The sequence below is a fragment of the Rousettus aegyptiacus genome, unplaced genomic scaffold (genome assembly GCF_014176215.1).
Source record: "Rousettus aegyptiacus isolate mRouAeg1 unplaced genomic scaffold, mRouAeg1.p scaffold_m13_p_3, whole genome shotgun sequence".
Lineage (NCBI taxonomy): Eukaryota > Metazoa > Chordata > Mammalia > Chiroptera > Pteropodidae > Rousettus > Rousettus aegyptiacus.
The window spans coordinates 6,466,421-6,491,450 of record NW_023416306.1 but is presented as its reverse complement, the minus strand read 5'-3'; the positions used below and the strand labels follow the sequence as shown (position 1 = coordinate 6,491,450).

The 25,030-nt window shown below is 57.8% G+C and overlaps 1 protein-coding gene across 1 annotated transcript in view; it reads right to left on the bottom strand.

Moving 5' to 3' along the window:
* The window catches only part of NIBAN2 (niban apoptosis regulator 2), a 48,841-nt gene that overhangs the window by 17,637 nt on the left and 6,174 nt on the right, over window positions 1–25,030 (bottom strand). The window contains exon 2 of the mRNA XM_016163706.2: window positions 2,320–2,450. Within this exon, the coding sequence (XP_016019192.2) occupies window positions 2,320–2,450 (131 nt within the window). The remainder of the gene's footprint in view (window positions 1–2,319; window positions 2,451–25,030) is intronic.

The following is a 25,030-nucleotide window of genomic DNA, read 5'->3' as shown; positions in this document are numbered from 1 at the left end:
GACCTACCCTCACCCTGCGGAGGCTGGGGGTTGAAGCAGAAAGAGCCCTTGGCTCGATGTGCGACCTGGCTTGAGCGCTGCCTACGCCAGCCAGGCAAACCGGGTTAAGGTTCAGCCCCGGGCCTTTGCACGTGCCACTGACTTGGCGCCATATTCCTTCTCCCATCAGGTCCTCAGCTGAGAGGGCCCTTCTTCCAGGAAGCCCTCGGGACACACTCAGATGATGTGGGCCCTCACGGTCTGAGTTCGCCCCCTGTCATCTCCTTCATAGTGCTAGCTTGACTGTGCAAACGGGCTGTTCACAGTTACAGTCTGTCTCCTGGTCTGCGGGGCGGAGAGGGGCGGGGGAGGGGGGGGGGGGGGTGCGGCCACAGCACAGCACCTGACCTGACAGTCAGACAGGCAGTGTCTCCAGCCTGTCCCTCTCCCAGGGTAATCCCTTGTCTCATCAGCGGCTCTCCTACCGCCCTGAGCTAACGCCTCCGGCTAGTCCTCCCACTGAGAAGACACCAAAGGGTAATAAACCCTCAAAGCCAGGTCAAGTGAGCCAGCTCCGGCCTCTTTAGACTCATCGTAGTAAACAGGCACATTTTTAGTTACTTGGTTTGGAGGGAGGGTGGGGGTGGAATGAAACAGATCCCAGTGTGGGGCCGTCCCCGCCTCTTCTGTCTGCTCTGCCACCTCCCCTGTGCCCTCCAGACCCATCTGTCCCCCGCCAGCCCCCGCCACGCCCAGCAAAGCCCCACAAAAACTCCCTACCACCCCCCAAAGCCGCTGTGACTCCCCTGGCCCCTGAGGACTCTTCGCTCTGAATGCCGACTTCACAGACAGAGAAACTGAGGCTTAGCCAGGTGAAGCCACATGTCTCAGGTTACCCAGCAGGTCGGGACTCACACATCCTTAGAAATCCCACACGCCATTAATCCTCTCACTGAATCCTCACCACAGCCCCCTGCAGAGAGCACCCGTCTGTCAGATGAGAAGACTGAGCCTTAAAAGATGACTCAGCCGAGGGGATTTGAACCCAGGCCCCCCTCCCCTGAGTTCTTTCTCACCAGACTATGAGGTTCCAGGCTCCATCCCTCCTCTATGGCACTGGCCCTTAGACCCTCGAAGCACAGCTGACCGGGGCAACCCAGAAGAAGCAACAGGGCTGTTGGGAGGTGTGGCAAGGGGGCCAAGAGCAACTACTCAGCCTGCCAGCCACGGCATTCGGCCACTGATGGCCTGAGCGCCGGACATGAGGGTTGGCCGGCTGACCTGTGTGGACCCCACTTCTTGAGGGATCGCCACAGCCAGTGAGGTTCCCGGAGAGAAGCAGGTGGCCACTCTGCTCAGGGGCCACCAGCCAAGAGCAAGTGGCCTCTGGCTGCTGCTCAGTCGGTCATTCCAGGGCCAGGCCACCTGCAGAGGCGGCGGCTCCGGTGCCCTTCTTCCTCATCATCCCTCCCCTGCCACCTGCCTGGCCACCCAGGGGGCAGAGGGTGAAGGTCACTGAAAGGGAATGACCCCAGCCCAGGGACGTGCAGTGCCCTCAAACGGGACTTCCCTGGGTTAACACAGGGTCCCCTGCACCCCTCACTGAGGGGTGAGGGCAGGTCTTGCCCCAAGAGCCCAGGCCCGAGACGAGACTAGCAGCTGGCTTCTGGCCTGGCACTCAGAGCCCCCGCTGTGCCCCTGACACTCCCTCACTTCCTCTGGGGCCAGTCACAGGGTCCCCTCCCCAAGAGGCTTCACTTGCTTCCTCCGGCCCACGCTCACCCCCAGGCCAGAGCCAGGGAGCTTCCAGTCCCTCAGCACATAAATATTTACTGAGCCAACACAGCCCCACTACTAACAATGGGACGATGGCCAGACCGTGAGGACGACAGAGGCAGCCGGCACTGTCCCTGCTCCAGGCGCCCGGCTGACCGGAATCTTAAATCCTAGCAACCGCCCTGTACACGCTCGTCCCATTCTACAGAGGCGTAAACCGAGGCTCCACGAGGTGAGGCCATTTGCTCACGGGCACACAACCAGTTAGAGGAGGCGCCGGGCTTGAACCGGGGTCTGTGGAGATGACTCCGGAGCCCTAGCTCTGCCGGCGGCGGGGAGGAGCTAGCTGGGCAGGGAGTCCCCCACAGTGACAAAGGGGCCACGGGGCCGCCACCACGTCATCCGCGTATTCAGACGCTGGGCGGGGCCCTCAGGCACCATCACGGCAACAATGGGAAACTGAGGCCCGGAGAAGGACGTCACTCACTCGAGACCGCACGCATGGGGAGCGGGTGTCAGAGCCGACAGGGATCCGCCCCGCCCCGCCCGCTGGGCTCCCCTCACCTTGCGCCAGAGCAGCTGGGCCTGCGGCAGCCCGGTGCCCTCGATCTCGTGGCGCATGCTGTTGAAGAGGGCGACACCATACTGGTCCTCGTAAAAGCGGAGGAACTCCGTCAGGATCTTTCTCGTCTTCTCTGGAAAGGAAGAACAAACAGGCCCGTGAGGTCGTCATGGTGACCGACAGACAGCGACCCTGCCCCCAGGGAGGGGCGTCCACGGTGCCCCGAATTCCTGCTCCTGCTCCGTGAAACTGTTTGCACAAGCTCCGCGCATTTCTGGGCAGAGCCGCGCGTTTCCTGCACACAGCTGGGTGAACCTCCGGACAGGAAAATGGGCAATGACCCTAGACGGAGAACTCGCCAAAGGGAAGTTACGAGGAACCAAGAGACAAGTGAAAAAGACGCTCGGCCTCCCCGGTCACCAAACAAACGCTACAGGAACCGAGATTCCCATTTTCCCCTTGAGACAGACTAGTATGTGAGGGCATGGGCAGCCTGCCCCAGGCCTGGGGGCGTTGGAAAAGGGAATGGCCTTTTTGGAGGGTGACTGGCAGCCGTGTGCACAATTTTAAGAGTGTAAGTAAGAAGGGGGTGTCGATAAGTATATGCATCAGCAAAGGGAAGGTGTCCACACCCCATCTCGTAAAGAACAGCACGTTACAGAATCACATGTCACGGCATTTACAGAATGTCATCGCATCTAAAGTTATCCCAGATCCTGCGTACAAATTACTGACGCCTGCGGGAAGAGGTCCCGAAGGCCGCACGCGCCCGAGGGCTAAGGTGGGACCTCGGGGTATGGGAATGCAGACAGCAGAATCTATCTCGTTTTCTGCTTTCTTCGCTTTTATAGCATTTTTATTATTTTACGAGCACGACTCCTTTCACAATAAAAAAAATAAATATTCTAAAATTGACTCGTTCGCCAAGTTAACAACCTTTTTGCTTCCACTGGCCCGTTTGCTTCTCTTTTCTGCCACGAAACAGGGAAGGTGAACGCTGTGGGCTCTGGGGCAGGCCCGGTGCGTATTAAACACTCAGTATTTTGAGCTGCCCAGGCGGCGTTTACAGATGAAGAAACTGAGGCCCAGCAAGGGTCGTGACCCATGACCCTTCTCCTTGCGAAAGACTTACTGGTGCTAAGTAGCCGCCTCAGCCTGAGTCCCGACCGGGGGTTTGCGTTGGCCCACTGTGCGGCTCCCTCTCTGGGCCTCAGTTTCCCCCAGCACACTGAGCAACTGCACCCAATCGTGGACGGGCCCTGCTACCTCTGGCAGTTTTGGATTCCAGGTTTCGAAGGCCTGGTCCTTTCTCAAGGGAGAACGGACTGACATGACGCTGTCCCTCCCGTGGCGGGCCTCTGGGTGCGGAGTGCCCCTCGCTAGCGTAGCATTTTATTTAATCCTCTCACTGGCTCTGTGAGGAAGGGCGGGTGCTATTCCCGCTCTGCAGAAGACCCGAGAGGTTAAGTCACTGGCACAAGGTCACACAGCCAGTGGGCGCCGTAGCTGGGATGCAGTCCTGGGAACCAGCCAGGATGCGGTAGTCAAGGAAGAAGGCTAAAAGCATGTCCCACGTCCCACACCACACCTAGGGGCTCGGCCAGGCCCACCCCCTCCACGCCCTGTGGAGACGGCACAGCGATGGACCCCTCGCCGCGGCCTTGGCCTTGCCTGTGCTCCCCTTGCCCGGAACGAGGTCATGTCTGTCCATATTCTGTTTGGGAGGGAGGAAGCGGAGAACAAATGAGGAATTTGCTTTGAATGCCTCCTTTTTAAAACCCGTAAACAACCAGAACTCTCTCAGAGACCATGGGAATTGTTTTGGAAAATGATGAGACAAGATGGGGGTGGAGGGAGATGGGGTAACGAACTGGGGTCAAATGGAGAAAACGGGATCCTACATGACGATAACATTGAAAAATCCCGTAATCACCACCGTAATAGTTACTGCTGACGGTTAACCCGAGCCAGTGAGTGGGCAAGTTTCACGTGCGTGAGCCTGAAAATCTTCACGGAAACCCTGGGGAGTCAGTGCTATTGTTTCCCCCATTTTAGGGATGAGGAGGCTGAGCCGCCAGCCCACCAAGCCTCAGCCCGGGGTTTTGTCCCATCTCTGCCCCAAGCAGCTGGACTTGCAGTGGGCACTCTCCCAGCAAGCCGGGCAGGTAGGCGTGGGCCCTCCGATCGCGAGGCTCCTCCAGCCTCGGCTCTGGGAGGCCTGACCCGCACCTGGAGCACCAGCCTAGGACAGAGCATCATTTCCGGAAGGACTGGAATCTGCCCCGACCCTGGGGGAGCCAGACCCAGGAGGAAGCGAACCGGGGCTGCCCACCGCCAGTCCTCGGCTGCCAGGTCGGGGAAGGCCAGACTTTGAGTCCGGGCAGGGAGTGGCTGGGTTTAGAAGGCCCCTGGGGCTAGACTGGGGAGGACAGGAAGGGCAAAGCTAGCCAGGTGAAGGCCCAGGCCTCAACCCATAGGGCCAGGCATCCTTAAGGCCCACGCTGGGTGGGGCTGTGGGTTGGAGAGGAAGCCAGTGGGGGCTGAGGAAGTGACAACCAGAACAAGGTGACCCAGACAGAGCCAGAAGGCACGGATAAGTCTGACAAACCTCAAATGTCTGGGCCGAGAGGGGCCAGGGCAGGGTGAGAGGCAGGGACAAAATCCATTCTCGACCTTTCAGGTTATCCAAGGGAGATTGTGGGACCAGGGTCCGGGAGTGGAAGGCAAGAGGACTGGAAGAGAGGGCACCGGCCGGGCACAGGGCAGTGAGAGGAGAGGGGATGGGCATAGACCTGGGGGCGCCTCGCTCAGCAGAGTAGGAAAAGAGGCAGGCGCATGAGCCCGCATGCCCAGACTGCAGCGACTGCAGCCCTGACCGCACCCAGCTCTAATTACGGGCATGCCTTGCTATCCAAACTCGAGAACTGTACCGATCTGAATCTGTTTTTAGAGAAACCCTTTGCTACCTAAAATTTCAGAACCAAACAGATCGGAGAGTGGAGGGTCTCTCACTATCCAGCCTTGCTCTCCCAACTCGGGAGCCAAATGGATTGAGATAAAGAGACAATGCTATTGTCTGTGTGAGGACTGACTGCAAACCCGGTCAGTGGGTGGGTGGGTCTGGTGCCCTTCTCATCACCAGTGGATGCCCCTGGCTCACCGCCTGTGGCCTGGTGCAGGCTGGCACTGAGGAAGAGGAGGTCCGCTCGCCACATGATTACAGAGTGCCCGCTCCGCAGCAGGCCCCACAGGACAAGGGAAATGCTGAGTGAGGGATGGGGGGCGATGTCACTCCCCCAGGGATTAAGGACCAAGGGGACAGAGCTGGCAGCGCCAGGGCGCTGGGTACACTCATCTAAGTTGGGCAGCAAAGGGAGCGCTGGAAAGGGAAGACTGGAGGAACAGGGCAGCAGGCGGCTTCCTGGCGGAGGTAGCCCCAAGCACATTCTTGAGAGATGTCCTAAGACAGCTCGGGAGGAACTGCCACGTGCTTGGTTCACAGGAAGCGCCACGGGAAGGCAGGGGATGAGGACATGGGGCATGAGGACCTCGGAGAGGCAGGAGTGGGGAGGGGTCCAGCCCCCTCAGGGACGAAGGGCTCACAGGGAAGAAGCCCCGAACAGGGTCCCTCTCTCTGGCCAGATGCTTGGCCCTGGGGAATGCCTCCATGGGAGGGCCAGGCCTCAATGCCCAGGCAGCACCCTCCCTGTAAACGCTACTCAGCACCCCACCCTCCCCTGCCCTGGCCCCCTGCAGCAGCTGTCTCCCTGAAGCTGCCACGGGAACTTTATAACTTAAATGCCCACTGCAGCGTCCTCGCCTGCATGTCTGTGGGTGGTCCCCGAGGCCTGAGCGCCCCTTTCTCCTTCACACCTGCCCGCACCAGCTCTTCCCGCTTCCTCCCGCAGCTTCTAGAGACACCACATGCCATGAATTTGGAGTCTCCAAGACCAAGGCTCACCACCCCAAAGGGGACTCTGAGCCAGAGAGGACGAGGGGCTCACCTGAGGTCACACAGCAGGACTGAGGCATCTGGGGTTCGAACCATGGTCTGCCGACACCCTCCTGATCCTGGCTCTGACCACTGTTCCCAGGGCTCCCCACCCCGAGTCCAGAGGGCAAAAAGGAAGGAGGCCCTGCCCCCCACCTCTGGAGGCAGGGCCAGCCCTGGGGGGTCCTGGGCCCAGGGACTGGGAAGCCCCATGAGTTATAGTGATTTAGTTGCTGCTGAGAGTGACAGAGATACTGGGGCAGACCCTCTCGGGGTGTGTGACCGCCTCACCCACCTTCCACATTGTCTCAGCCGTCCCCCCTCCCTCCTCACTCTGACTCACCCCTGGTGCTGGTGGAGCGGAAGGTACAGGAGGGATTGAGGGGGGCCGTCCTGCGGCTCCAGGCTCCCAGCCACCTGCTGAGGAGCCCGGGGTGCAGGCCAAGTCCCAGTTCTGCCAGAGCCCAGCCCTGCAGCTGCCTGGCCCTCAGAGCCTCAAGTGCCTCATCTGTGAAGTGGGCATAACCGAATCCACTGACAGCGCTCCTCAGAGAGAGGGTAGTAACACGTGAAGCGTGCAGTTCAGGACCCCCATACACGCCACTCTTAATCACAGCAGGGCCCGGCTTCTAACAACAATGTAAGAGACTGAAACTGTCATTAGCAGGTATGGCTTTTATAGTTTGAAAAAAAACAATTGAGACTTAAAAAAAAAAAAAGAACGAGAAAAATAACCCACAAAATAAATGACGATAAGGGTGGGTAAGTCTTTGGGGGGGGGGGGACAGACAAAGATCAAAGGGAGAGCTCAGGAGGAGGAAGGGACCTCACAGGCAAAGGGGAGGAGGAGGGAAAGCCAGACCAGGAGTGTGCAAGGAACACCCCCGGACCCAGGTTCCCACCTGACCCTTAGCATAATCTCCAGCCTCTGCTGGTGCCCAGAGCCAATCACCACCTCCTTTTGGGCCCCTTTGCCAGCACGTCCCACAGAATTAGGAGGTAAGCTCACCCCACTAGGACAAAAGGCCCAACACGTACACCCAGATTCTTCCAAGGATGTCAGAGGTGAATACAGGTAAATAAAGCCTTCCACTTTACAGGCGTATGAACCGAGGCTCAGAAAGATTAATAGCTCATGAAAGGTCATTTCACTCTGTCAGTCAACAAAAAGCTACTGTGCACCTCTACGGGTTGTCACAGGAAGGGCCCACCTCTGGGGGTCCTGATTCTCTCCTTAGCCCAAGAGGGCAGCTTGTGAATTCTGGGACTGGAGCTGAGTGTCCCAGTCTGTACCCGGCCACCACCGTGCTCTAGGACCTCGGGGAGCCACTGCCAACGCAGGGTCTCCATCTCCACGTCACATCTGCAACACCAGGGTAGTGACTCCATCTGGCTTCGAAGAGGTCACTTCCCAGGGCTTGGGGGTCAGGGCAAAACACTCACACACGTGCACGCGCGCGCACACACACACACACGTACATATACACACACACACACACACGGGGTTTATTTGGGAGTCAGGCCTTTCAGCAAGCTGGCTGAGTAAGGGGTCTCGTATCTTAGATCTCTAGATCTTAGGATGTCTCTGCCAACAAGATGACCGGAAGCCCGTCTCCAAAGACAGAACCCGTTATGACCACCGAGCATGACCCAGAGGGGCCTCCTCACCAGCCAGTCCTTCTAACTCCGCCCCCGGAACTCCCAGAGGTTCCCAGGTGTGCTAGCCGCTGAGAACGTTCGCATGTTCCGCAGCTCATTGCAAACGGACATTGTCATGCCCACTTTACGGATGAGGAAACTGAGGCTCAGGGAGACCTGGTGACTTACTCAAAGATACACAGCCCGGAAGGGAAAGAGGTGGGTTTCCAACCTTGGCTCATACCGAAGCTTCTTCCTCCCCTGGCCTCTCAGGCTGCAGTCCAATTTCCAAAGCCCTGCCTTATACTTCCTTGCTGTGTCTTTGCCTGGGCCCGAGAGGCAGGTAAAGCAGATTTTACTGTCCCCATTTTACAGATGAGGAAACTGAGGTTCACAGAGGCACAGTGACTTTCCCAAGGTCGCACAGTTGGCCACACTCTCAGAGTCAGGACTGAACTCTGGGATCTCCAGCTCATCTTGTCAGCACTGGCAGGGAAACTTCATGCCTGCTGGGTCCTTACTTGTCCATCTTCTCTGGGCCTCAGTTGTTGTAAATGGATGTGTGGGTTCCTGTTGGCTCAGCTGATCTAAAATCTCAACGACAATCTAATCAGCGTTGTCCTCAAGAGCTGACCAGGATGCTGGCCTCAGCATCTCCTCTCAGCTGCTGGTGAGTCAGCTCTGAGTGGGAGGTGGCCACAGCCCCCCCCCACCCCAGGCTGGACAGAAGGATGGCGGAATAGGTGGAAGACAGGGCTCAGCACCACCCCCACCTGTAGTACAGAGCACTGTCTCCTCTGGGCTCTGAGTTCAAGTCTCAGCTCTGCCACCTACAAGCTATGTGGCTTTGGCCAAGGCACTTCCCTTCTCTGAGCCTCTGTACCCCCTTCTGCAAAATGGCACGACAGCATATGCCTGATTGGGTTGTAAGAAGACCTCTAAGCTAAGAAATACAAAGTGCTTTGCTCTGACAAGGAGAAGGCATGTCACTACTGGCCACTCCGATAAAGCCCCTCTTGTCCAAGCCTCCTCTAACGCAGGGAGAAGCCCTTGAAACGGAGGTCAAGCACCGCCATCCCGCCCATCCCCCAAGACGGAAGGACATTAATCTCTGATTTTCCAAACTGACAACATTCAAGGATCACACTACTTCCTGCACTCAGATAGCGGAGGCTGGCAAGACCCGGGGAGGGCCCAGGGTGGCCTGAAGGTCCCTGGCTCTGCTGGAGGACTGCGGGACAGAGGGATGGGGCGCTGGGCCCATGGTGCACGTATGGAAACTGAGGCTCAGAGAGAAGAAGGGGCTTGCTGAGCGGAGAAGGGGGAGAGGCACCGCAGGGGTCCTCAGAGAAAGGCCGGAGTGCCAAGCTGGGGCGCGTCCGCCGCCTCACGGCCTTGCCAAAGCCCAGCGCATGCCACGGCGGCGCTCGGCCTTTCACCTGGATCGTCCCGCAAACCCTCGGCTCAGCCACCTGGCACATGGCGTCACACTGGAGGAACCTTTCAGACAGGGAGACGGAGACGGAGCACTGCGTCCTACTTCCCACGTCCCTCAGCTGGGAAGCGGTGGGGACAGGATCTGAGCCCAGGCCAGGGCTCTCCTCCGCGCTGGCCGTGGGGCGCCTGGGCCAGGTGGAAGACCTCCGGCTGAGATCACAGCGGCTCCGGGCCAACCCTGGGAGCTTCGCCTTCGGCCCGGCCCTGCTTTGGCCTGAGCCGAGAGCACGGTGCCAGGCCCGCTCCTGGTCCATCCGGTCCCGCCGGCGGGCTCCGGGGACACGCCTCGCCCACCAGGCCCGGCCCGGTTTCAGGGCTGAGAGACGTGCTGACTAAAACCAGGCCGGGTGGGGCCCCAACCTGCCCGCCTGGTTCCCAGAGCACCGGGGAGCAGGGCCAGGTGACGCGGTGGAGGAGGCCGCTGGGGACACCAACCCTACCCACCCCAGAGCTGAAGGAACAGCAGAGCAGAGGGGGCGGGGACCCCATTCTGCCGTGTGTCGTAGTAGTGCCGTCGCCGTGGGAAAGCGGGAAAAGCTCGGGGTCTAGAGAGGTGTCGGCGCTGTCCGAGGGTCACAGAGCACGGCCCACAGGGCGGGGCGGCCATGCCGGCCCCCGGCGCCTCGCCCCTGCGCTCACCGCTGACACCGGCAGAAGCTGTTCGTTCAGCGCCCGCTCTGTACCCAGGACGGTGCTACCCACGTCCACGAGGACACTGCGGTGCAGACCGGGTAAACCTAGGGACACCCCGGTGGTAAATGACGTGGTACCCAGAACAGTCGCACAGGGGACCAGACTGTGGGTGACCCCATCGCACCGCTGTCTTCCTTCCTTCGGGGGCAGGGCAGGACTGGCCCTGTGGGTGGCCCCCGTCAGGACGGTGGACAGAAAGGCTGACAGACTCCCGCTCTGGACTGTACTCAGGGGGGCAGGGGGAGGCCCAGACGAGGAGGGGAATGACGGCTCCATCGGCTCCCTCGGCCAGCAGGGGCAGGCGACGGGCAGACGGCCTCGGAGCCTAAACCAGCAGCAAGAGCTCAGCAGAGCCAAATCCAGGATGGGGTGGGACAACTAAGCGCTCCCGCCACCCCGAGCCGGTCCTTGTCCAGAAAGGGAACGACCTCCAGAGAAGTCAAGGGACTGATCAAAGGTCACCCTCTAAGTATCCCCTGAAGAAGGGGTGTGCTCAGAGCACCTGCAGAGCGACGGCAGGTCCTGGGACCCCCACTTCTGGGCACCAGAGGATTCCCACCACTCCACGCCCTGCTCCCCAGCACAAGGCCGCCAGGGTGAAGCCGGCTTGCTAACTAGGGGCCAGTCCAGCTCCGTCCAAATGGTACCAATAGTCACTGCCCCCCAGCCAGGCCACTCCCACGTCACGCCTGCCACAGCCTCCAAATTCCTCCCCCCACAACCTCTCCTGTTCAAAACCCTCCCGTGGCTCCCACTGCCTTGGGCCCCGCAGCTTGCCCCAGACTCCGTGGGCCCTTCCGTGCACAGGGTCCTGCAGGGGCTGCTCTCCGGGTCAGCAACGCTCCCCTCTCCTCCACGGAGCCCATTTCTCAGCCCTCCCCCCAGAAGTCCCCAGGCTGGTGGGTGCCCCCCACTTACTGCCACAGCCCCCCATGACCTCACAGTGGGTAAAGGCTGTTCCCTGTCTGACTCCCCCTGGCAGTACCCACCACATCGGGGACAAATCCCAGCACACAGTAGGAATGGGAAGGAAGCTGAGAGCGAGAGGCCAGAGGCAGAGATGCGGAGCCAGGCCTGCCCCCCGCCCTCCCCGCCGCCCGGGGAGACGCCGCCCGCATTGAGCAATAAGCTCCCACGCGCACCCCAGAGAGTTCTCACCGCAGAAAGGGAGGCCGATGCCCAACCCAGGGGCCCCGGCGGGGTCCCAGGGATGACAGAATGTGCACGACACTGTCCCTTTTTCCCCTCAGGGACGCGACTGCCACCATAAGGTCCCCTTCCTGCTGGCCTCAGGTCCCCTGCTGGGACTCTCTGTTGGGTCACTCCTTCCCAAGGGCCAGTTATTAACAAGGAAAAACCTCTTCCCATAAATTCAGCACACAAAGGCCAGATAATGGCAGCCACCTGACCGCAACCGCCCAGCTCTGTGCAGAGACTTTACGTGGGAGATCACGGTGGCGTGGAGCAGCTCCCCGGGTCCCGTCACTGCCACGGTAGACGGAGGAGGAAACGAAAGTGCCACAGCGGGAACGGCACAGCGCTGGCTGGTGACACCCGGCGCTCACGTGGGCCCGCGCTCCACGGGGCCATGTACTGAATTTTGACACTGAGCCCTGGCGGCGGTCCCAGAAGGTGAGCACAGGTATCACCCCCCACACACACACCCCCAAGGAAACAGAGGCTTTGAGGCCCGGTGACTTGTCCAAGTTAAGGGGAGCAACTCTCAGCTGGGGCTCGAACCCAGACTCCGGGGTTGTAGAAACGACAGGAGCCGGCCATGCACGGCAGGTGGTAAAGGCTCTCGCTGGCCTCTGGTGGCCGAGGAGACCACACGCTCACCCGTCACCACGTTCTCAGCACCCGACACGGGGCCTGGCACACCGCGGCCCCCAAACACGTCACCCTGAATCCGATGCAGGACCCACTAGGAGCTCAATCCCACTGCCTCCCCACGGCCCCACCCTGGCCATTTCCTACCTGTCTCAGGTACTTCCCACCTCCATGCATCACCTAGGCTCTGCCCTCCGGCTGGAACTCTCTTCCCTCTCTTTCCCACAGTTCGAACTCTTAGCCAGATTTCAAGGCCCTGCCCAAACATCATCTCTTCCATCACGATGTTTCCCAGTTGCCCATTTGCATGTAATTATAATACCAACTGGGGCATGAGCTAATCCGTGTAACACTTAGCCCAGTGCCAGGCACAGAGGCAGCTCCCTGTGTTAATCACCGGCAACATCATTTCATTTAACTCTCACCCGGATGTATTGTTAAACCCATTTTGTCGATGAGGCATCTGAGGCTCAGAAAAGTGAAGTGATTTGCCCAGCATCACATGGGTAAGAGCAAATTTGGGACGTGTGCCTAGAACCGTGCATGCAGCTCACAAACTCACAAGTACGTGTTGACTCTCTGCTGGGACATTCCCCACTCGAAGGGCAGCTCCCCGGGTCTGACTACAGGCCACTGAACCTGAGAAGGGGCCCCGTGAGATTGGACAGATAGGGAAAGAGAAGCTGGGAGAGTGGGGGAGGAGAGCCAAGCTCCCCCAGCCCTGTCAGGGGCCCAGCCCCTCCTGACAGCCCCGCGGAGAGAAGTCAGCGGGATTTGGGTACTCAGAGAGGAACGCTGGCTCCGGCCTGGAATGCTCTCCCAGAGCCCACCCCCTCTGCCTGGCCATCTCCTCCCCCCCCCACCCCAGGCTCTAATGTCACCTCCTTGGGAACCCCCAACCCGAGTCCTGTCCCCGCAGCCTCCGTGGCCACAGTCCCCACTTCTTGGCACTCTTCGCCCCTCTGATTACTGTGTCACTGGGAAAGACTCCTTCGACCCAGCTCCCCACAGGCAGAGACCCGGTTCCACCATCTCCCCAGCGCCCAGGCGGGAGCTCAATAGACACGTGCTGAAGGAACCACGCCTGGGTGGAAGCTCACTCAGTTTCGGTGCCAAAATGGCTCCCCGGGAGGCCACATGGGCCTGGGAAGGAGGCTAAGGAGGGCAGAGGCTGGCTGGGCCTCCCCGTCACGAAGAAGGCAGCTCTGGGGGCCGGCGGCAGCCGGGAATTCTCACAAAGCTGCCTTGAAAGCTCTTCTCAGCGAGCAAATATTTAACCACAGCTCAGGCTGGTGGGAACAGTGAGCTCGGAGGCAGGACGGCCTGAAGGAGGGAGGTGGCTGAGCGCTGGCCAGAGAAATGCCCCAAAAGAAGCAGACCGAAGGCCCGCCCACCCACGGGGGACTGCCCTTTCCTTTACACCTCGAGGCCTCCTCAGAGGGAGGAAGTCGGTTCCCATCTTGACACAAACAGAGGGAAACAAAAGCGCCCTCATGCCCTCCCTCCCCGCCCTCCCTGTCTGGCAGCGGCCCGTGCCCACAGCCTACAGTTGGCAGCTTGTTCTGGAGCCCAGAACCCAGGCGTCCCTGCTCCCTGGGAGCACAGATCCAAGCTGGGAAGGGTGGAGACGGGGTGCCAAGGCCCCCCTGCAGCGCCTCCCACCCAGAGCAGGACCAGCCACCCCGCGCCTCCCCTAGGCCCTTAGAGGAGCACTGCTTCTGCTGCTGGGAGCACGTCGTGAGTTGGGCTCCCAAGGCTGGTGTCTTGCGCCACGCCCTGCCCTGGCCAAGGCCACGGCCCAGCCCAATGGGGGCCATGAAGAAAGAATCAAAGGAACAGTCAAAGGCAGCTGGAGACCCCCAAAGCTGCAAGATGGCCCAGGAGGACTCCTTGCACTGTACATCCCTGCTCAACTTCCCCGTCCTTTCGCCTCCAGAGAGGCCTGGCTTGGGATCCAGACAGGTACAGAGCAAATCCCAGCTCAGTGGTCCAATGGCCTCACCTCTGAGCCTTGGTATTCTCCTCTGTGCAATGGAGATAAGTAGCTTCTCTCTCATACAGTTGCTGTCATCGGGATGGGACAGAGGTGGCTGATACGCACTAATGGTAGTTTTCAGTGATATGTTTCACACCAAGAAACGGGGACCAGCAAAGAGGAATCAGAACAACAGCTACCCGGACCCTCAGCGGGCCACTCAGGGGATGGGAAGGTGACGTGCTTGGGGCCCCATCTTTCTGGGCTCCCAGAGATTAACCAATCAGAAAGGGGAAGTAGAAAGGAAGCACCAATGAAGATTCTGAAAGCAAACACCCCGCGGACCGCACTCTACCGCAGGCACCGCGCACCTCCGCTCCGAGGCGCTGCGGAGGGCGGGCTTCTTGTCTCTCTGAGACACCACGTCCCACGGGCAACCTCACAGGACGGAGAGTGCTAAGGGAGAGGCTACATGGGGAAATGCTTTGAATTCCATGAAGGCAAGTGTGTCCTGCTCTCCTGGTATCTTGTATTTATAACTCTTTCTTTTTCTTATCTCATCACATTGATGAAGACATCCAGATCAATGCTAATGAAAATACCTCTAGCCTTTCAACATCGACTTTGCTCAGTCTTGCTCAGTATGTGATGAATGACCCTGTAAAGGGCTGAGTACCAGGGAGGGCCTGCTAAGGGGAAGGACGGAGGATTTAGCTCTTCCCCCCAAGCAAAAGAGTTGGATAATCCCCTGGGAAAAGAGTTTCTGGAAAAACCCAGTCATAGCGATTTGCCCCAACCAAACTGGCGACTGTTCTCAAGCGACCCACTAAGGATGGACAAAACTCTGCAGAAGGATTTCTATCTCAGATGCCCAGTGTGGTGACTCCAGTAGGTTGAGAGCTCCCCATCACTGGAGGTGTGCGAGCAAAGGCTGGGTGGTCAATTGGTAAGGAGGCTGTGGAGGAGATTCTGTCCCAGGAGGGAGGGTAACAGTAAAAACACAAATTTTGGTACCAGCGGACCTGGTTCTGCTACTGACTGCAACTTCCTAAGCCTCAGTTTATCTATAAAATGGGGAGAAAAATAGTACACGCTTCGAAGAGTCATTGTCAGAACTAAATAAGACGATGAGTGAGAAGCGTCTGGCACTCTGCCTGCCTGTTGGTGAGAGCCCCATAAATGCCCACTGCTGTGGCCCAACCCCAACAGACCGGGGCCAAACAGAGACACGAACCCCCACATTTAATCGGCCGTGTGCCCTCTGACACCAACATCCTTTTCACTGAGTCCAGGCTCCTTCCTGAGCTGCCTCAGATCCAGATTCCCCCTGCCCCTGTCTCTCTCTCTCTCTCTCTCTCTCTCTCTCTCTCTCTCTCTCTCTCTCACACACACACACACACACACACACACACACACACACACACACACACTCTGCAGCCTGCAGCAGTGCTGGCTCTCTGGGTCCTGAAGGCAAATGATGGGGGCAAGGGGAGGGTTCCTGCCTTCTCAAAGCCAGGGAGGGAGAGGCCAAGGGGGAGGAGGAGGGAAAGGGAGGAAGATGAGCCAACATGAAAATTCACTCCTGCGCTTGCTGCTGGGCCAGAGAGGAAACCCAATCCGGGGCTGGAATGCCAGGGAACTTCAGCAGGGTGAGGCTGTATGCGGACAGAAGATGGAAAGTTTATTCAAATAACAAGACTGAGAGGATGCAGGCCCTGCCCCCCCCCCCCCTCGGGTCACCAGCTGCAGGTCTCCTTGGGCTCCAGAAGGGGAGGTACCCGAACGAGTCTTCTTGCAGGCCCTGCCAGCCTCACATTCCTCGTTCCAGGTGCCTGCATGCCCCCCATCTGTGCTGCGTGGGAAACTCTGCGCTCAGCTGACATAACAGGCCCGAGTCTCTGGTCCACTTCCCAGGGGGTGGGGGATGGGGGTAGTGTCCCCTCGAGCGAGCGTGGGGAAGCACTGTCTCCCCTGGTGGCGACACACGGAGTCCAGGCACTGACTGCTACTGGGTGGCCTTGGGCAAGTCCCTCGCCCTTCCTGGCTCTGCCTTCTCGTTAGTCCGGTGAAGGGGTTGGACTCCACTGTACTGGACCCGAGGGCCCTGACGCCCTCCAACGGTGACATGAAACGGTGTTCCCTCCCCAACACAGGACCACATCGGTAGGCCCAGAGGAGATTGTCCGTCAGGCTTGATCACCTTGCTCCACGTTCCACCTGTCAATCTGGGGTGCTGAAAGCATGGTCCCTGACAGTCACCCTTCCCCCCCTTCAGGCTAGAACCCCCTTTTAGTCATCAGCACAGCTTTGCTTTAATAATTAACTATTTAGAGTTTGCTTTCCCCACGAGGGCAGGACACTGTCGATCTCATTCATGATACATCCCCAGAATGGAGCGTGGCACTCAGCACATAAACATTGGTCTCTGACTGCGAGATTACATCTGAATGCCTCAATTCATCAGCCTGGCATCTTAACACACAAGAAGAATATGGGTTTTCAAAAAGCCCAGCTTAGGCCTGGGGACAGACCCTCCACTACCCCCAGGGACGGTGTTAGCCAGGCGCTCTCCAATTCCAGTAGGCCACTTCCTGCACAGGTAGGACCGGGTCTGGAGCAAGCAAGATCAGCTCAAGGCTATGCATCGGCAGCAGAAAAGGTCACCACCCTGTCACACAAACCAAGCTGTCACCTAAGCTCAGATCCTCAGTTTCTTCTTCCGACAGATTCTGTCAAACAATACAGCACCTGTAAAGGGCCTGGAAATTGGAGCTGAGCGGGCCCAGCGCTTGAGCCTTCTCTGCCCCCTCCAGCTGGCACAGGTGGGGGGTGGGAGGACCACGCCGAGCGGCGGGAGGCCTGGGCTGTTACCTGGGGCAGGCACATCACCCTGCCTCTGTGTCCCCCATCAGAACGAGATCCCAGCCCCACAGGGGGCCAGAGGTACTGGTACTTTGAAAAACAACCATTGAAGTGCTGTGCATACAGGAGAACCGATGCCGCGGCCAGCAAGAGCCATGGCAAAAGCGCTCATTTCTAGAAAATTCTGTTTTGCTCAAGTACCTGCACTGTCTTAGCTTTGGACCTCTGCAGAGCTGCCCCTCTGCCTACGGCCTTGTCCTCCCTCAACCGGTCTCGCCTAGACACCCTGTCCTCTACCCACAAGCCTTCTCTGACCTCCACGCCTGCTGCTCTCTGGGCTCCCCTGGGCTGGGGTTCCACGCTAGGTCTGTCTTCCCAGAAAGGGACCCCTGGGAGGGCGAGGACCACACTACCTTCCCATGGCATGACCTGGCACTGAGCAAGCTCTCAAACTACGATGGAACGGATGAATTAATCTCACGGAAACGATCACAGCTGTCCAACAAAGCACTGTGAACAACGAGAAACAGAAACAACCCAAGGGCCTGGCAGGAGGGTTCTCTGGCCCATCGATTTGAAATGCAGACTATGGGGACAAAACGGAATATTCTGTGGCCATCCAACATGCCGCAAGGGAAATGACACGTGTGCAGACGCCCACAAACCGCTGTTGATTATGCATCAGAAAAAGTGCCTGAAAGTCCTCCTTTCTGAGTGGTAGCATCGGTGATTTTCATTTCCTTCCTGCCGCTTCTCCTTTTTTTCTAATTTTTCATTGATCACTGGGTGTTGCTTATGTGACAATAACTAACAACAAAAGAGTGAGCTCTGAGGAAGTTCAAAGTAGAAAGCTCAAGCCAGGGGCTGAGGACCCGCCCTTTGGTGCATGCTGGTAGGTGGGAGCCACTGCAGGTCTGAGGGCGAGGTCAGGGTTCACCGCCGAGACAGACCCCGCCTAACGCCATTCTGTCACTAGAGTCCAGGTGGCCTGGGCTCCTCCAGGAGGGAAGCCCTGACCTTGGTGGGGGCACTGGACCCCAAAGGCAGAAACTCTCTTCTGAGCATTCACTCTGTGCCAAGCACCAGGAGCACGACACCCCTTAGAGAGCTCACGACACTCTCGAAGCTCGACGGAGAAACAGAGGCACCGAGAGCTGATGTCACAATGAAGACAGGCAGAGGGGACGCCCTGGGCATTGCAGGAAGAGGTCTGGGAGCCCAGCCTTCTTCCTCACACTGCTCCAGCAGACACCACCTCACCGGGGGACCCTGGGCCCGTCTGGCCAGAGCAGTGAGCGGGACGCCTAAGGTCTAGAGGAGGTTGGTAAATCGTAGACTCTCCCAGTTGGATGAGAATCCACCCACACTACCGGGCATGGAGAAAGACTCCACGTTGTGGAATCAGCCCACTGTCTCTGGATTGAATCACCGGTTTCAACCATCCACAGCCGCAGGTGCCTCCCCGGCAGGGCACAGAGTACACGCTTCAATACGTTTGTTGCTATTCTTACCCACAGCAGCAGATATAAAAGCCTCTTTCTAAAGTCCAGCCAGTAAGTGCTGATGAGAAAGGGATCCCTGCTCCCTGGCTCCTTTGCCAGGTATTCAAGGCTGCACCAGACAAGGCTCCTGCCCCTCTCTCTCTAGCCACAGTCCCCACCCCCACCCTCTCCCCCACACCCAGACTCCCTCCAAGGGCAGGAAACTGTCTGTGCTAAGCCCCTCCCTCCGCTTGCCTGTACCCCAACTCTGATGGCCAAAATTCATCTTGTCCTTCAGGATCCAACTCAAACACCTCCCTTCCAGAATCTTCCCTGCTCCCACCCTTTCTCCCAAGCCTGCCCTGTGCTTTGTTTGCAATGCCCTCGGGACTCCTGTCAGATGAAGGTGAGGGTGGCTCAGATTTTTAAATCAGAGGAATCAAAATTTTCCCCAAAATACGGTCAATAGAACTATTTTTTAATTTAATATATTTACCATAAAATAAAATAAAATAAAATAAAATAAAATAAAATAAAATAAAATAAAAGACAGAATGAAGGAAATAATCTATAACCCTACCAACCTTAAAAAAATCTGTTAACATTTTTATGAATTTCCTTCCTACATCTGTAGAGATATATATACTTGTAGACGAACAGAATTATATCTTAACTTTATTGGCTACACATCATACCTTTGAACATGACCTACTAGTTACATTGTCCACCTCTCCACTTTTATTTCTTGTTTTAACCAATGCCGTAACACAATGTAACCATTTGGCCACATTCAGGTAAACTGGTGTGGAACGGCGGGGCGTTTCACCAGGGGCTTTGAGCCATCTCTCTGCTGTTGTTCCTACCGCTGGTGGGGCTGGAGAGGATCCCCTTTGGGCACCCATTTCCTGCTCAGCCTTTAGAAGGACCCAATGCTTTAGCCCCAGTGGCCTCTGTACCCCATATTTCTGCCTCAGGATACATGGAGGATTTCAAGGGCTACAAACCCGGTCTGGCACTGCAGTTACGCAGTCCCAGGGGCTGTGTTCACCATCCTAAAAGCCAGGAGTGACAACCCGGACCACATATAGGGCCAGCAGCAGGATCCGGGCCTCTGTCACAGCCTATCTCTCAGATGCGTATTTTACTTGATAAGAAACTGAGGCACAAGAGGGAAGGGACTTGGGCCTGCTCTCCCACCCACTCAGAGGACCCTGGGCAGGTCCCTTGGCCTGTTTCCTCATCTGTGACAGGAGGACAAATAACAGGCATCGGTGTGACAATCCCACAGAATGTGTGCCACAGGGGCTGTCACGGGGACCACAAGTGTGAGCTCTCGAGGAGGGTGGTCATTCCATCCCAACGATTTGCCCTCTGATAATTATTTAATCAATGACTGACTGGTAACTATTGTTTGATGTGTCTCTCCTTTAGCTCTATACAGGCAGGGCCTGGGTGAGCTGGGTTGGGTGCCAAACACATAGTGGGCCCACGGTCAACGTGTGTCCCTGTGCCTGACACAGAGCAAGTTGGCGGGAGCACCAAGAATCAGGTATCCAGTTCCCTGCCTGTCATACCCGGCGTTCAGTCCTGGGGGCCCAGATGCCCAGCATTGGAGCTGCAGAGGGGCCGGGAACCAAGGGCAGGGGAAGCCTGACCAACAGTAGATCCCTGGGCCCCTGCCTCTCCGGGCCACCCCCTCAGAGCTCAAGGACAAGAATAAAGGGCTCAATGCCAATGAGTCAGACTGAGAGGAATATTGGCCAAGAGGAAGGAAGCTGAACGTGGCTGCGCGAGCTCCGTGCCTGTGGGCTCAGACGTGGCGGGGCCCAAACCGCTCCTCCCAGAAGGAAGAGGGGAAGTCAGAATCAGCCCGGGCTCTGCACCCACCTGCACCCGCTCCGCCCCTCTCTCTGCGCCCTAACGCATAACCTACGCCCACCAGACCCTCATCCAAACAGCTTCAGGATCCCGGGACGCTGCAGGAATGTAAACCCTGCAATGACATTTATTCATTCACTCACTGTTAAGGAATTAAAACCATTTAAACCAGCATGTGTTAATTACAGCTATTGAAGATTGAGCATTTACTGTGCCCAGGACTGTGTTAAGTATGCAGAACTGTGATTTATAAACATACAGAATACAATTTAAACTTTATAACCCAGTGAAGTATTATTATCACTCCCATTTTATGGCTGATGAAACTAAGGAGTAAAGAGCCAGAGAAACTGTCCCGGGGCACCTGGCTGATAGCTGCTAAAGCAAGCTATGATCCTCGAGGCCACACTGTCCACCTGAGGAGAGCTCACAGTAACCAAGCCTTCGTGGTGCTCATATCATAGAGGAAAATTAGAACCACAACCATGCAAGCAGGGGCCCGGACCCAGCTTGGCCTAGGAGGGGCCCAGGGAAGCATCCTGGCTGCGGAAGCTGGTCCCCGGGTCCTACAGGGCTCTTCCTGGTCTGGAATTTGACCCAGCAGGTCCAAGGCCTTCATGAACCATGGGGAAACTGAGGCCTAGAGTGGAGGCTAGACAGAGCTCCCATCCACAGAGCCAGACTCTCAGATGCTCACGCAAGGGACTCAGGAAAAGAGGAGGGGAGGGAAGCAAAGGGGCTCTGCCCCTCATCACACAGGAAGCCTGCTGCTCCACACTGGGGGCTCCCAGCCACACAAGCAGCCCAGCCCCCAAGCCATGGGGCAGGCCCCAGAAGCAGCTCCTCTCAGATTGTCACAATCTCAACAGGAAAACAAGAAAGCCGAGACGGGCGGCCTGCTATAGCCTGACGGGGCTTGGAGGTTTGGTCTCCCAGGAGCGGATGGACTCTCAGGTCACTGAGACAGTGACCTCTCTGCTCCAAGAGAGAGGGGCTCCCGCCTCTGGCCACAGAGAAGGGAAGAGATTCTGAGGTCCCAGCTGGCCTCAAGTGGGAGAGAAAAAAAGGGGTCCTGGGTTCAACCGCTCGGCTCGAATCACCCCCCACTCTCACCACCCTCCTTGAGGGACGGGATCATCCCCATTTTAGAGATGAAGAACTGAGACCCAGCGAGGAGACGCCCCTTGACCGAAGTCACACAGTGAGCTGTGGCAGTGCCGAGCTGAGCCTGGAGAGCTGAGCAGCAGTCACCCTAGGGGGCTGGGTCCCTCCCTGTCCCTCTTCTCCCCCCTCTCAGTTAAATATGGGAGTGGGGGTGGCAGGGGAGTGTGGCTTTGGCTTTTTTTAATCTTCCATAACACCTTACTGTCCGCGGGTGGGCAGACCTGGGCTGTCTCCTCAGACACAGGCCTGTCTGTGAGGCCAGCACAGGGCCGATTCACTCTCTCTCACAGAGGGCTTGTTTGTTTACTCAGTCCTCAAAATTATAACCTTCGCAGCTCCACCCAGGCCGCTCACTCCTTCTCTGCCCAGTCGCTGCTGTGTGGGGCCATCCATGCGGGTCGAGGGGGCACAGAATGGAAAGGGCGTTGGGGCCCTGGGTTTCTGGTACCATCTACAGTTTCTGAGACCTTGGGTATATCCTTTCCTCTTTCTGGGCCTCAGTTTACTCAGTAGTGAAATGGAGGAGGGGATCTGTTAGATGACTGCAAAGGGTCCTTCCTGAGCAGGAGAAAAGCAGCTGGTGCCCACGGCGCAAGCTCCAAACTCAGCGAAGAGGAGCTGTGGCCCAAGGAGACCCAAGCGAACCCTCCATGCTGGCTGCGGGCTCCCCGAAGCTTAAGCTCTGTTCTCTTTCTCCCCCTCCCTCACCAAACATTGCCCCTCTGGATACCCCACCCCTCTGAAAGTCAAATGACACAGCCCCTCCTAGAACTCAGCGAAAATGGAATTGCCACTTACCTAGCACCTTCCAAGTGCCACCAATAACTGCCTGCCAGAATCTTCACACACACGCCCAGGGGCAGGATCACCTTCCCATTTTACTGACAGCCGGGGCTCAGAAGACAGTAGCTTGCCCAAGGCCATGAGCCAGCCTCCTCCCAAGTCTAGGACGGACATGCGTGCGGCCTCTTGAGTTAGGCTGACAAGTGTTTAAAGCCACCATGTGCTTTGTAAACCATATAAAGATCCACTGTGTTTGTAACACAAACCGCACTGCATCCAGCTTGACCGAGCTTGTCGGCTGGTAGAAGACCCATGAGCTCCTGCCACTGCTTCATCCCCACCCCCTGCTCAGGCCCTCGGGCCAGGCACGAGACGGCTCTTCCTTCCACAGCAAGATGGCATCAAACAGTAAATATCTGCTGAGCACGTGCGCTGTGCCTTCAAAGCCGCCCAAGGTCCACAGTCTCCTAAGAGGTCAGAGACAGACGGGCACTAGATTGTCTTAGTGCCCACTGCACAGGGCGGCAACGTGAGGCCAGAGAGGAAGAAGGGCTTGCCAGAGGTCACCTGGCGCCAGCCCTGGGACTCTCACCTCCAGCCTGCACCCATCGATGGCTCTCGGAAGGCAGGGAGGATGAGAGGTGAGCGGAGCACAAAAAGATAAGTAGTTTCCTGCCCAACGGACTGCTTTTCTAGAAGATTCTGGCTTCGCAAACTCAGCTGGACACAGACAGCTCTGTTCTGCACAGTACGTGGGGAGGATGGCCAGCAGCTGCAGTTGACTTGGCCACAGCAGTGTGGGCGGTAAAGTAGGGCTCACACTTTGTAAACCTCAACTCCTTCTCCCTCTGCCCCTCCCAAATGCCCAGCTACCCACTGGAGTCCCCGCCCCTGCACATGGACCCTGTACCCAGTGCCCTGGCCCACGCCCTGAATGTTTAATCTCTCCAAAAGGAGGGGCTCCCTAGGTCGGTGTCCTAACATGGACTGTACTCAACGGTAATGGCTGATAAGAGGAGCCGGTGCTTTCTTAAACGCAAAGTGCCCTACGCACATCATTGCATTGATCCTTCACAGCAACCTAGCGGGTCTGGGCTACTGGTATGCGCAGACGGAGAACCTGAGACCCAGAAACGGGAAGGCGCCTGTCAAATAACATGGCAGCGGAGACAGCATCTCAAAACTAGGTGCTCAGAATCCAGGTCCAGCCCACCTCCTACTCTTCTCATACTCAGAGCTGCCGAGGAAGGGAACGAGTCTCCTGTCATCAGAGGGATGGGAGCAGAGGCTGCCGGACCACTGGCTGCCTTGATAAAACAACCTGTGGGGTCCATCGCAACCCCACAGGGCCGAGACACCAGGCCTGGTTGCTCTATTTCTACCATACTCATGATAATAGGAGCCTGCTGTGCCCCACCCCCATCCATGCTGGTCCAGCACCACCACCAACACCCCCGCCCCCCAACAGTGGGCCCTGCTCCTCTCATCCTCCCTCACACACACAGCTGACCCGCCTATGCCCCGCATCTGCCTAAAAATGCCTCTGAGGTCTCCCTGTGACCCTCACAGCAAAGTCCCTGGTGGGTCCCTCCACTTCACCCTAACCCTCCCTCGCCCACATGGCTAGTCCCCCTCTCACGCTTTCCTGCAGGGGCCATGCAGGAATTTGTGCCTCAGTGTGTCCCTGGTACCTAGCACAGTGCCTGGCACATAGTAGGTACTCAATAACTATTGATTAAGAGAAGCGTGTCTGGGGCCAGAGCTCATACACTGCTGTGGGGATCTCACAGGCATGCAGTTGAGGACCTGACACCCCCATTTCTAACATCCAGACCATCCGGCCCAGGCTTTGCAAGGCAATTCATGCACGACCCCAAAGAAAGGGTTTTCAGAGGCAGAGACTTCCCAGCACCAGTAGATACTAGTCTTGGGGTCACAGATGCAGAAAAGAGACCCAGCCATCAGTCCAGAGTCACATGACAAACAGTAAACAGGACCAGGCTGCACACCTATGAGTTTAGTTCTGGACACATGGCCAGACGGGGTGCGGAGGTGAGGGGGTGGCGTGTTCCCATCCGTCTTTCGCCCACTTATTCTCTGTGCCCTGTCCAACGCTGGGCGCAGTGTTGACTATGCTACTGAATGACTCTGCTGTGTAACCATGGCCGCTGAGTCACCACCCTCTAAGTACCTGCTGACCGCCTCAGGTGTCCAGGGCCACAGGCTAGTGCTTCTCAACCCGGGCATGCCGACTTCCTGGGGCACACGGCAGGAAGTGGGGGATGCCTGAGGCCCCGGGACAGGCCCGGCACCTCTCCTTCCGTGAAGCGCCAACGGCCACCACCCACTGCGTTCACACCGCCCGCCAGCCCCGCGCTGCACCACCCGGCGGCTGTCACCCCTGACCCTCGCCGCTACCATCTTCTTTTACAAAGGAAGCTGCGGCTCAGGGAAGGTGACCAACTTGCCCCCAAACACCAGTCCCGTCTATTGGCTGGGGCTGAACCCACCCAAGCAGTCTGACTTGCAGAGCCTTGCCTGGAACCGCTCAACTCACTGCCCCTTCTAACTCACCAGCCACCCTGTCAGCAGCAGGCAGTGGGTGAGAGGTAGTGTATCTCCAAACCTGGACAGTTCCCAGGGGGTGGAACCGGGTGCCCTGGAGAGGTGGGCACTTCCTGCTCTTCCAGTTTTGAAATCTGTGGGATCAAAAGACGGCAGGCAGCCTTCCTGACTCAGGACCTAAGAGTCACCAGGAGGGGGGCACGGCTCTGCCCTACCCTCGGGGGTTTAAACCTAGGAATCTGCCTTCATTATTCCTTAAGACTGCCAAGCACGGGCTACAGAAAACCCTCTTCTCCGGGCAGGGGAGCAGAGGGGGAAGGGGGGGGCGGGGCGGGGGAAGGGAAAAGCAGCTCAGG